At 41.1% G+C, this 12,252-nt stretch overlaps 1 protein-coding gene across 4 annotated transcripts in view; it reads left to right on the top strand.

Moving 5' to 3' along the window:
- Positions 1–3,435: 3,435 nt before the first annotated feature.
- Positions 3,436–12,252, top strand: part of gria4b (glutamate receptor, ionotropic, AMPA 4b) — a 166,084-nt gene continuing 157,267 nt past the window's right edge. The window contains exons 1-2 of one of the 4 annotated variants that reach the window (XR_014913575.1): positions 3,436–3,755; positions 8,591–8,749. Coding sequence is in view for 2 of the 4 variants with exons in the window: in XM_085421242.1 (XP_085277368.1) it covers positions 3,665–3,755; positions 8,591–8,749 (250 nt within the window). In the remaining 2 variants the exon portion in view is untranslated. The remainder of the gene's footprint in view (positions 3,756–8,590; positions 8,750–12,252) is intronic. The other 3 variants (XR_014913576.1, XM_085421242.1, XM_085421238.1) reach the window with 3 other exon arrangements.

Genomic DNA, 12,252 nt, shown 5'->3' with positions numbered 1-12,252 from the left:
GAGATTGTTATCATACTGTAGAATAAACTTTGGATAATTTAACGACAAGAGTCTTTAAAAAATGCAAAGAACCTAAAACTTTTACACGTTATTGTGATGCAGCTAACAAAAACTGCAAAAGGAAAGCCACTGATCTGTTTAACAGTCAGTAGAAGCCTTGTGCCTTTTTGGATGAGGATAAAGAAAACTTTGCTCCGACTGTCAAAGAAACAAATCCAGGATTATTTTCCCCCCTATAATGATGCAGAGAATTGCATTAATAATATGATAAATGAAAGACAAACTCACTGGTGAATCGACTGGAATCAGATCTGTTTCTCCAGACGTCAGAAGCATTTTTCTCAAAGGATCTAAATAGAAATGAGTCTTTATTGATCCCCGGGGAGAAATCAGACCTCTGCAGCTGCACATATAATAGGATATGGAAAAGAACTGCAGCATGGATGTTTATACTTTATTTTTGAATTTGATTAGTTCAGTTTGTTTTCGTGTTTATGAAAGTTAGGACAGAGGAGGGTTTAGGGTAGCTTAAAAGTACCTTTTGGAAACATATAGGTGTCAATATGGATTCAGGAGTCTTAAATCTGAAGTCTGAAAATGTTCTTTCCCGTTGCAGGATAGAGCACAGTTAGACATTTTACATCATGTTTCCAAACATGCATGCAAAACTGAAATAAAAAAATTACTTGGAGACATTTCCATGTTCTTAAGAAAATATCTGGATGTGGATATCCTGCTGAATGCATGGACTGAAACTATGCATGGCGCAGAGGGAATTTTCAGTCCATTCTGGGGCTGCTCTTGTTTCAATTTGTTTATTAATTTTTAATAACTTAGCCAAAGTCCGTACACATGCATGGAAATTTTAGCATATTACAGAAGTACTGAAATCACTTCGTTACCTTTAAACTACCCTTAAAATCCTGTCAGTTCATAAAGGGTCATCAGGTGCAGATCTTTTAACTGTACCCAGGATCACAGCTACGTTTTCTGAGGGTGCGTTCAGTTACTGAGGTCCTGAGATCAGTTACAACTGTGTCAACATGCAAAAACACACTTGAAACCATTTTGTTCTCATAGTTAATACAGTTCATAACTCTTGTGTGTGCATGTAATGTAGAGGTATGTAGTTTTTGTGATTTTATCTTTTAGGGTAAGCACATTGAGTTTACATGTAAAACGACATTAATGCAAGCATTCCGGAGAAGGAAAGAGAGCAATGAGGAAGACGAGAACATAAATGGACACACCAAAATCTCTTTAAAAATAACCATAATCACATACGAATCCATTTTTCTTAAAGGTATACACAGCAAAGTTACCTCGGCTTTGAAAATGTCATCACTTTGCAATCCTCCTCTGTGTTCACTGTAAAATATTTCCTACAAAAAAAAAACTAGAGTACACAAAACAACAAAAGACTTTTATCTAGAAATTGTGAAGTCTATTGCCTGAAAACAGTGAGATAACAGCATTTACATCTACTGCATTGGCTAAAAATGAAAATCTGTGCTTTTACATCTGGGTTGTATTCCAAGCTCTAGGATTACATTGCCTTTTTAAAAAGTCATCCCAGACCTCACATTGTCCTCCTCTTCCTGTTCTTTGAGCAGACATTCATTCTTGACCTTGAGGAAAAACAGACAGGCAGTATTTACTCGATCAGTCTGCAAATCATTTTTTGATTAATCAATAAACCATGTTGTGTATAAAATGTCAAAGCAGTTAAAAAAGGAAAATGCCTGCAAAACCCATTACTCATAGATTTTCATTAGCGATAGATGCCGTCATACATCTTGTTTTATCCAAACAGTGGCACAAATGTTCAGTTCAATGTAACAAAACATCAATTATTTTGATTTGAGAGGTTGAATCAGATTCAAGAAAATGACTGGGATGATTATTTAATCATGATTCAATATATTAGTTTAGTTGAATTATCTATTGAGGCTTAATGGTCTGCTTTTAAACTCGCTGTTCTTCATCGGGACCTGGCTCAGCTATCTGTTGCTTGTGAGTCAGATGTATAATCTTTTAAAATGTCTTAAATACTGGTTTGGTTTTTTGTGGCAAGGTTGGCTTTATTTGGCTCCAGTATTACAGCATTATCTTGTGATGACACGCAATAATAGACTCATCCTGTAAAGATAGTCTTTTTTTTAATCATACATTTCTGTCGATGATGAATGTAAAAAAGAAAAGGATAAGAAAAGATGTTGTGTTTTGTTGTTGTTGTGTGTGTGTGTGGGGGGGGGTTAGATTTGCTGGAAAGCGCTCAGTCTTTCTCACATTTACAAAAGCAAAATCAACTTCCAGGCACTGCCTCCAAAGGGAGCCTTGCACATAATTACTCATTTTTCAGTCGGGTCTTTACCTGCGGCAACTACAAACCTCAAAATCAGCAGAACCTGAACTGAAAGTAGCCCAGTGTCTCCTAAAGTTCCTGCTTTAGCCGAACCACCCCGAGGAGACTAATGGCTACACTTCCTTAAAGTCTCACTATCACTGGATTTTATTTAATCTTGGAGGATGGCGACAAAACTTCCAAATTAGTTTGCTTAAACTGCACACCCGGGGACTCCACCGCCAGCGGTGCTACTGAAAGTCTGTGTTATTTGGTCAAAGTGACAAAACTTTTAGCTCCTCGCTCCTGCAGCTTGAAGGAATAGTGCAAACTTTAGTGAGACAGGCTGGCGGTGTTCAAACGTTTCCCTCATTTACATTTATTTTAATGTATTTCTTAAGCTTTAAAAAACAATAATTTATTTGTTAATCTGTTGCTGTAGCGGTTTTGTACATGTACATAAGTAATGTCACATGGTAGCAACCGTTAAAGGGACAGTCTGACTACCTTAAGCGACCCAGCATGAGTTTTTGTTTTTTGTTTTTTAAGTTAAGAGGCAGTTCACAGAAAACAAACCCCGCAAATGAATTTGAGCTTGCTCATTAGAATGTTATTAATTGCCGAAATTGGCGCAGCTTATCTTAAATTGCGCCCTAAAGGCTGTGTGCAGAGTGACTGAGAGGACACACCGGGGTTTTGATTAAGTTGATCTGCCCGTGCGAGACGATCTATCCGGGATGATATCCGACAGCGAGGAGCGGGAGAGAAAAACGCTGTCAGACATCCATCTTCGCAGCCACTCGCAGCGGTTCTGGAAGTTTTGGTGTTAAAGGAGCTGCGGGGACTTTCTCCGCCGCTCGGTGCTGCTGAGCGGGCTGACTGACTGACTGACTGACGCCCCTCCTGCCTGTCTGCCCGGGTCGGCTAAAAAGGCGCATGTGTGTTCTTGCTGTGATGTGAGTTGAGCCGCATCCAGACGCACTGACCGCCGCTGGCTGATGCCCACCCCCCTCAACAACACCACCACCACCTCCACCCCTCGTCCTCCCTCCCTCCTCTTCTTGGTGGTGTGCGCAAAATCTCCAGCGCCGGACGGACGGACGCAGTTTGACGGCACAAACCAGCGGCACTGCGGGGGGAATATCCAAGAAAAAAAAGCCACCCAAAGCAGACATGGATATTTAACCGGCATTTGATTTCATCTCCCTTTTTTAATCTCTTTGTTTTTTGTTTTTTGTTTTCCCTTGTGATGTTGGCTTTGCACCGGGGGTGTTAATTAAACCTGCTCGATGTCTTTAATCAGTTTATAACCTGAACAAAATGAGGATTTCTTCTCGCGATTTGATTCTGTTGATGTTCTCGGGTTTTTGGGGACTGGCAATGGGTGCTTTCCCGAGCAGCGTTCAGATCGGTAAGTGTGAGCGTTTTATGGTAGATCCAAGCACAAAATAAAACCAGTCAATGAATCTGTGGACGTCCTACCTGCTGCCTCTGACCTGCCGTTTAGCACCCCGGCACTGGTCAAAGTGGGGATTGCGGATTTCCCCCCCATAGCCTTATTTTTATTCTTTTAATTGTCTTTAAAACATGACCATAAAGACTGGGTCCTGTGCTCTGTCGATGCTGTGCATGCTTCACACACACAAACGCACACACACACACACAGACTCACACACCTAATGCGCTTTGCATGTGTGTGTATCCCGGTGCACTCCGCCACTGCAGCAGATCAGAGCAGCAAAGTCTGTGTGTATTCCCCATGCGGGCTGCCTGTGCATTGACTGCTGTTAACACTCTCGCAGATCCCGCTCCTATAACAAACCGCTGCCACGGGTCCCAAATGCCTTGCAGCTGCACCGTTCCCCCCAAATCTTTTTCCATCAGTTTCACTCTCTCTTTTTCAGCGTCTCTGTGTTTTAAATTTACGTTTCTCACTGACGGATTCACGGTTTTCATTACACTCGCTGGCAGATTTACTGGTTAGATTTAAAAGCAGGGTGCTAGGGGGGGGGAGAAAAAGGAGCCCAACTGTGACCTCCATTTGTTAATCATTGGTTAATCATCACATCCTCAACAAACAGTCATCAGAGAATCAAAAAATCTGGTATCCAGGTTTATATTCCAACTGTTTCAAGCTTCATTCTGAAATCTAATATTTGCTTACACTGACTTTCTTTCTTTTTTGCTGGGTTTTACCCTCAGCTGCACCCCAGCTTGTAGATGGAGTTGAGGCACATCAGATACAAGTCAGGCTGATGAAAAATGACAAGCTGTTCAAATGATTCTCCTTGTCCTTTTATATCAATGTGATACTCCAATCCCCCGGCCACCCAGAGAGGGCAGAGGTCAGGGTCAGTTACAGAGCAGGCTCCCCTGGAACTGAGGGCTCTCGAGCTGCGTTGTTTGGGGTTTAAACCTGCGTCTGTGGAACTGCTGTGCCGTCGTGTGAAACATTTAATTTGTTGCTGACGTAAGCGAAACTGGCGTGTGCGGGGGGGTTATTTTACTCATAATTTCCCAGCTATGATAATCGGGCTCTTGGTATTTCTTTAAATTAACTTATTCTCATTATCGCTTGACAAACATCATTGCTGCCAGTTATTTAAAAAACTGTTGATGTAATCCCTGTGTCATCATATTTCTCAGTTTCAGGCCTAGTTGTCCTCTGGGAGTGTAAAAATCCACACCCGCCAGACTACATTTAGCAATTTCTGAATCGCATCAGCCTTCAGAGAGGGCAAACATCTCCCCCGATCAACACTTGTCAGTTTCAAATAATCGTCACCGACGAATCAACACTTATTAGCAGCAGGAAATTTGCTTTGTACACACGCAAGCGACACTGAAACAAGTGGACAAATAGAGTCACGGCCAACATGCTCCACAGTTGCCAACAGATGCAGAGATGTCCTCAGAATTATAAATCCCATTCATCCTTCATTTTCTGACCTGTATTAGTTTTTCGAGGTCTGTCAGCATCCTGTCTTATCATACACTGCATGGCAGCGGAGCATCTTTGATAGGAAGAAATCTGAACCTTATAGATCTTACTCCAAACTAATCTTTATGATGATTAAGCTTCTGGGTTTGAACCTGGCTGGTGTCCTTCTGTGTAAACTTTGCGTTTTCTCCATGTTCCCGGTTTCCTCCCACAGTCCGAAGACATGTGTGTTAGGTTAACTGGTGATTCTAAATTGACTGTAGGTGTGAATGCTTGTCTGTCTCTCTGCATTAGTCCTGCGATAGACTGCAGTCCTTTCCAAAGTGTTCCCAGCCTGTTGCCCTGTGGCAGCTGGGATAGATGGTTAATAAAGTGGATGAATGGATGACAAAATTTAGATTCTGTGCATTCGAAGCATGCAAATTTAAATCCGCTACAAAAGCGAGCCATGATTTTGAGAAATAATTCTCCATGCAATAATAGAAGTTACTATCTCACATTAAGGCTCCAGCTGCACCTGCTACTGGAACATTTCATGTGTATCTGGATGTCTTTTGGGTAAGGAGTAGCACACATTAATGCCGGTGTGAATGCACACAGAACGTGCTGTAACCAGGTCAGCCAAACCACAACACTTTAAAAGCCTAACCAGGGACATGGACTGCACACTAGCTGTGGCTAAAAGTCAAGTATGTATTGCACTCATGGTGTTTTACTTGAATGGAGCAGTGTTAACATGAATCACCCCTGTAAACTGAACTATACAGGAACATATATATATATCAGGATCTGCTCCCTGACAGGTCTACGCCAAGTATGAATGCAAACTGTAAAGGTTGAATAATCTTTTCAGATTAAAGCCCACTTAAAGCTTAAAGCTGATCAGTGGGGTTGCCAAGCTATTACTCCTGTTATTGATTATTCACAATAAGGAATGTAAGCCTAATTAGCAAGACTATAGGAAGAGGAGATGACACCAGCTATTTCCTTTTTGATACTATTCTACATAGAAATTTAGAAAAAGATAACATGGAATACTTACACGAGCACACTACGTAGCTTGGATTAAATTCAAAGACGTGATCAGAAGTCATCCAGGTGGTAATGGGGTCACAAACAAACAGGCACGTTGCAGCCATTTGGGTCTTGTTTTCAGCGAACCATATGTCAGGAAACTTCAAAGTCTGAGGCCCCCGAAGTGTTTGGATCTCATTTTGTGTTGAATCCAGATGAAGGGAATGTCAGAAGTCTAAATAAGCTGGATTTAGGTCAGTGCTTAATTTTATTCTTTTCGATTCAGCAACGGCTGGAAAAGGGATAAATTTCAAGTTAGGAATAAACATAAAACCCATCACAATGGAAATCAGATTAAAATCAAAAGGGGGCTTAGATGACTGGTCTCCACAGAGTGGTAAAATATTCTAAAGTTTACCTTTTAAAGAGGCCAGCCATAAAAAGAACACACTGGCATTTTGCTCTAAATGACATTTACACTGTCTCATCCTAAGAAATATAGCCTTGAGTCAGATTTTGAAATGTGAAACAAACTGCTTCTAACCTAAAAACACTACTGACATTTGCACAGCCGCGAACGGCTTAGTGGAGATCTTTGTATATGAATGAGGCTGTAATACAAGAGGACACGAAACAAAAATCTTATCTCTGATGCCAAACTGATTTATGACACTGGCGCCACTCTTGCATAGAAAACTGAATGAAAATCCGAGTTGATACAAAAGGATATTTTGTGAATATTATCACCTTCTCTGCTTGCATTAATACGAGACAAAGACGACCTTGCATGTTAAACACACTGAATCCTTGCCACAAAGCCTAGTGGTACCTCAGAGGATCTAAATTTTTTTAGCCTTTGCAGGAAGTTGAAGACATTATTTACCAGAGCGATACTGCCCTTTTATTACATTTTACACATTGTGGAGTCAGTTGTGGGAACCTCTTTTATGATAGCGATTTCTCTTTGAAACAAACATCTGTGAAGAGCTAATAAAATTTGCCTTAAATCTTTTGAACCTTTGATGTGAGGTTGTTATCACGAGAAAAAACGTTATTATCTGTTTGTTCTGGTGCGTTATATCACCTGTTTTAAACCCTAAACAAGCTAGTATAGGTCTAATTGTAAAGCTGGTCAGCTACTTATGTGTAGACTGGAAAGACCTCAGGATTAGTTTTGAAAGCTCAGCACCTACGTGACAGGCTGGCAGTCATGGGTATACATTTGTGGTTTGCAGAGGATAAATCCGTCTTTCTAGACCAGGGGTGGGGAACTCCAGGACACAAGGGCCAGTGTCCTGCAGGTTTTAGATATACATCTGGGTCAACACACCTGAATCACATGATTAGTTCATTGCCAGTCCTCTGGAGAACTTTAAGACATGTTGAGGAAGTAATTTAGCCATTTCAATCAGCTGTGTTGGATCAAGGACACATCTAAAACCTGCAGGACACCGGTCCTTGAGGCCTGGAGTTCCCCCACCCCTGTTCTAGAGATTTCCTTTACCTCCAATCAAGGTTTGGCTCAAGGTCTCTTGGACTTGTGGATGTTTCAATGTGATGTGTGCATGCTTGCTTAAAAAATTACAAACTAGTTACTTTTTATAATATTCTCATCTGCAAATATTCAGCATATCAAATAAATCACTGATCAACACGTTCAGCTGCCTCGGCAGTGAGTTTCTCTTCCTGCAGGCAGACTCCGGCACAGACTTGTGCTTCATTTGGCAGCGATAGTTCTTGCGGTGCTCTCCGTCATTGGTGAGCTTGGCGTAGCAGCACATGGAGAAGTTCTCCACCTGCTGCATATCAATATACCTGCAGATGGACCTTGTGTCCAAACATAGCTGTCCTGAGCATGCTAGTATGCAGACTCTTTATCTCTGTATCTCAGAGCCTTTTTCAGTATCATCATCCTGTTGAGTGTCAGAAACGGTAACCACTGTATGGGTTGTTTCCAAAAGCCCCTGAGCCCATGAGAATCTTGCAGGTAGCCCTCAGCTCAGCAGGAGAGGTTTTATTAAACTGTGATCTAAAGATTGAAAACTCTCCCAACAGTTTTGTGGTTTCTTTGAAATCTTATTAACTACAGTGGAGATGGGGCTGAGATAGCAACAAGTTGTACCCCATATGGGCAATATGCCTGGGTACTGACTTGGATTAAATATATTGTCTTTGGTGTTTCTGTGCTGCAGTCAGCAATAACTAATCTGTCTAGAATAGGTTTAAACCTGACGGCGAGATACAGTGGACACGCTCTTCATCGAGCCCTGATGTCTCCTCCCTCTCTTCAGGCGGTCTGTTCATCAGAAACACTGATCAGGAGTACACCGCCTTTCGTTTGGCAATCTTCCTGCACAACACCAGCCCGAACGCCTCGGAAGCCCCGTTCAACCTGGTGCCTCACGTGGACAACATCGAGACGGCCAACAGCTTCGCCGTCACCAACGCCTGTAAGTTTGTCACATGGCTCCAGATTTTGCATTTTTGGGGGGGTTTCTCTGGAAAATGGCAACAAGTGAACAACAGAATGGTATTAGGTATATTGTAAATAGTGTTTAATGATGTTTTATTTCAACTGGAGTTTTAAGTTCCCAGTGATCCTGGAACTGTACTCACCAAGTTAAAGCAGTAGGTTCACAGCATTTTTAGAAGTTTGCCGTGACCTGTTTATGTGGGTAGAAATGCATGTTTTACGTTAATAACAAGGGTAATTAAATGCTCAGAAAACAAAGTGAATGGTGAAATAAATAAAAACAGTTTTCAGACCAGCTTCGGAGTTCAAATTTAAGTATAGCACAGTTGGGTACACACAGATTTCATCTGAAGTAAGAGGGTATTTATTTATATTTTAGCTGGACTTAGCTTTTGTTTTACATGGCGAGTACTGTGCTATCTTTATGGATAGAGATATAGTGCAATATAGTGAAATTATCCTTTTAAAGATGGGTATTTACTTGATAAACCCTCTGTGTTTGCTTGTGCTGGTAGAGGTTCTATAAATAGTAATGAGGTTAAATTATAGTAATATAAAGAGTGTCATCCCCAAAATGACACATTTTTGGGTTGCGTGTGTCTCTCCAAACAGCTCAGTGCGTGCGTGTGAGGATGTGGCGGCACAGCTGTCTGTGAGTGTCTGCTGGTTCACATCTGATCTAAGCAAAGCCACACATGCCAAAGGGGACAGAAGCTTTACACACAAACAACAATCACTCACACACTCCCATGGTTAGATCTCCTAACAGTAGTAGGCAGTGATTTTTAGTGATGATCCCTGGGGAAGCATCTTCTTTTTTCCCTTTTTCTCACTCTCTCCTCAGCCCGAGTGTGTGTGTGTGTGTGTGTGTGTGTGTGTGTGTGTGTGTGTGTGTGTGTCTGCAGGGATGGTGGGGGTTCCCGCAAAGACCATAAAACACTTCAGCCTGACGTCTCCTACTATCCATGGTGTGATCTGGTGTTAAAAAAAATCAATGACTAAATTAAGCAGACAATGAAGTGCTTTTATGTTTGTTTTGGTAATGGAGGGGGTGAATCGTACACGTCTGTGTGTGAGTGTGATGACCAGAGAAGGCTCAGAAATTCTGTGATCAGATAAAGAGAGTTAAATGTTTTGAAACACCCTGAGGTATTTTGTCTTACATTTTAATTTTGCATGATAATTTCAAGCTCCCGTTTCCTCTAAGCTTCTAAATTCCACGGATTTTAATTTTCACATTTGGGTGAACTGGCCCCTGAAAATGACTCCAAATCAGTTAAAAGTGGTCTCTGTTTTCGATATACGCACTGATACATAGTCTGTTCTCACTAAATATCATTTACAAAACCGTCAGAGGCACAGGTTTCTGAGACAATTATGGATGTTTTTGTTTTTTTGCAATGGGATTAGATAACATTATGACAAAATAGCAGTAATACAATGTACTTTTAGAAGTGGGGATGGACAGATTGACAGATGAGGTCAGGCAGGAGTGTCTGCACTATGATGTTCACAGATGACATCTGCAGTGAGAGTAGGGAGCAGTCTGGAGCATGCTCTGGAATAAAAAGGAATGAAAGTCAGTAGAAGTGAGACAGAATACATGTGTGTGAATGAGAGGGAGACCTGTGTGAAGATGCATGCATAATGATGGTGTATTAGTTAAAAATCCGGTGTCAACAATCCAAAGCAATGGACAGTGATCCATTGCTTCTTCACATCAGAGGTGAAGAAGAGAGTGCAGGCAGTGTGGAGCGGGTGGAGACAAGTATCTGGGGTCATTTGTGACAGAAGGATAGCAGCAGGAGTGAAAGTGAAGGTTTACAAGATGGTAGTGAGAGCTGCTGTGATGTGTGGTTTGGAGATGGTGACGTTGACAAAAAGGCAGGAGGCTGTGCTAAAGATGTCCAGATTTTCACTGGGACGAGATTAGAAATGAGTACACCAGAGGGACAGCTCAGGTTGAATGGTCTGGAGACAAAGTAAAGAGGTGGGATTGAAGGTATGTTGGGGGAAAAGAGGAAGACCACAAAGAAGATTCGTGGATGTAGTGAAGGAGGACATGCAGAGGGTTGGTGCAACAGAAGAGGATGCTAAGGATGAGTGAGATGGAGTTGGATAATCTCCTGCTGTGAAAGAAGAAACAGTAGAAGTAGAATTGGACTGTACTAAAGCAAAAAAAAGTGTAGACATTTTGCTACATGGTATTATTTTAGCTCACTGGGTTGCGGCGGTAACCATAAGCCACAGGGCTAAGTGCTCAGGTTTGAGTCGGACCAGATGTTCTTTGCTGTGCATCTTCCTCCACAATCAATCCCCCTCTTCTCTGTGTGGCATCTAATTAAAGTGGAAACCCCCTAATAATAACAACAACAATAGTAATGTATTAAAAAGGAATCTTGACAGACTCGTATTAGTGCTAAACATTAAGCCACTCTTAATTTTATGCCTGAGAAAAGACAATATTTACCCAGAGTGACATTTTGAGTTTTTATGTATTATATAATTTGCCAGTAGAGGGACTGAGAGAGGACGCACATTAACTGTAAAATGCAAACTTTATACAAGACAACTGTTAACTGTTTTCAACAGCACAGACATCAATAAACCAAATAAAGATAAACTACTTGTAACACTCTTAATTGCACGTCTATAAAATAACACTCCTGAACAGCATCCTGGGTGGTGCAAGAAATAATTTTAATAATATTGCTGTGTTATACTGTAAAAGTGCCAGAATCTTAAATAGAATTCCAGCCTGACCCCATGAAAGCTGGTCTTTAACCTGCTGGTTCCCTTGTACAAAGTACAAAGCGCTTCCAACAGTTAGAAGACAAACAAGGTGAGTTACCTGCACCTGCTGTGCGTGACATGTGCAAAGGTGATCTTCATACAATGTCCTGAGAACCTGAAAACATCTGTAGGTTTATCTGTTCTGTACTTCACTCGTCCTGCTCCACAAATAAACGAGAAGCTCTGCTTTCCTTCTGTAACAGTATATTTTTCAGCTCTCTGTGGAGGATCACTGAAGCCATGCTGACAGAAGCATTAAGCTCAAATACGTTTAAAACTAAAACCAATGCATCCACAAGATTTTGCCTATTAATGAGCTGAAATTACAGAAGATGAAGCTGTATTGATCTCTGTGGGGAAACGAGCTATGCGAGCAGCAGACAGAATACTGCAAGTGAAAATGAAGAGAAGTAGGCACAAGAACTGAATAAGCAAAATAAGCGAATGGAGGTTTGCAGCAGACAATACTGTAATATTTTAAAGCAGTTTGTAGGGATACATAAATACTTTAATAATGTTGTGGGTTTGGTTTAAAAATACTTTAAAAATACTTAAATATATACACTGTTTAAGTTCAGGATCTAAAGTGAGTAATTTTATGAAATAATACATTCAATAAGTGAAGGAACCTTGTGGATGTGTGAAAAATGTCAGTATTTGGACAAAAGAAGCTGCTCTGAGATAAAA

Source organism: Rhamphochromis longiceps, linkage group LG10 (genome assembly GCF_057381845.1).
Source record: "Rhamphochromis longiceps isolate RC_006_pf linkage group LG10, R_longiceps_female_GT1.1, whole genome shotgun sequence".
NCBI lineage: Eukaryota > Metazoa > Chordata > Actinopteri > Cichliformes > Cichlidae > Rhamphochromis > Rhamphochromis longiceps.
The sequence above is the reverse complement of the archived record's forward strand: the minus strand, read 5'-3'. Positions and strand labels throughout refer to the sequence as shown.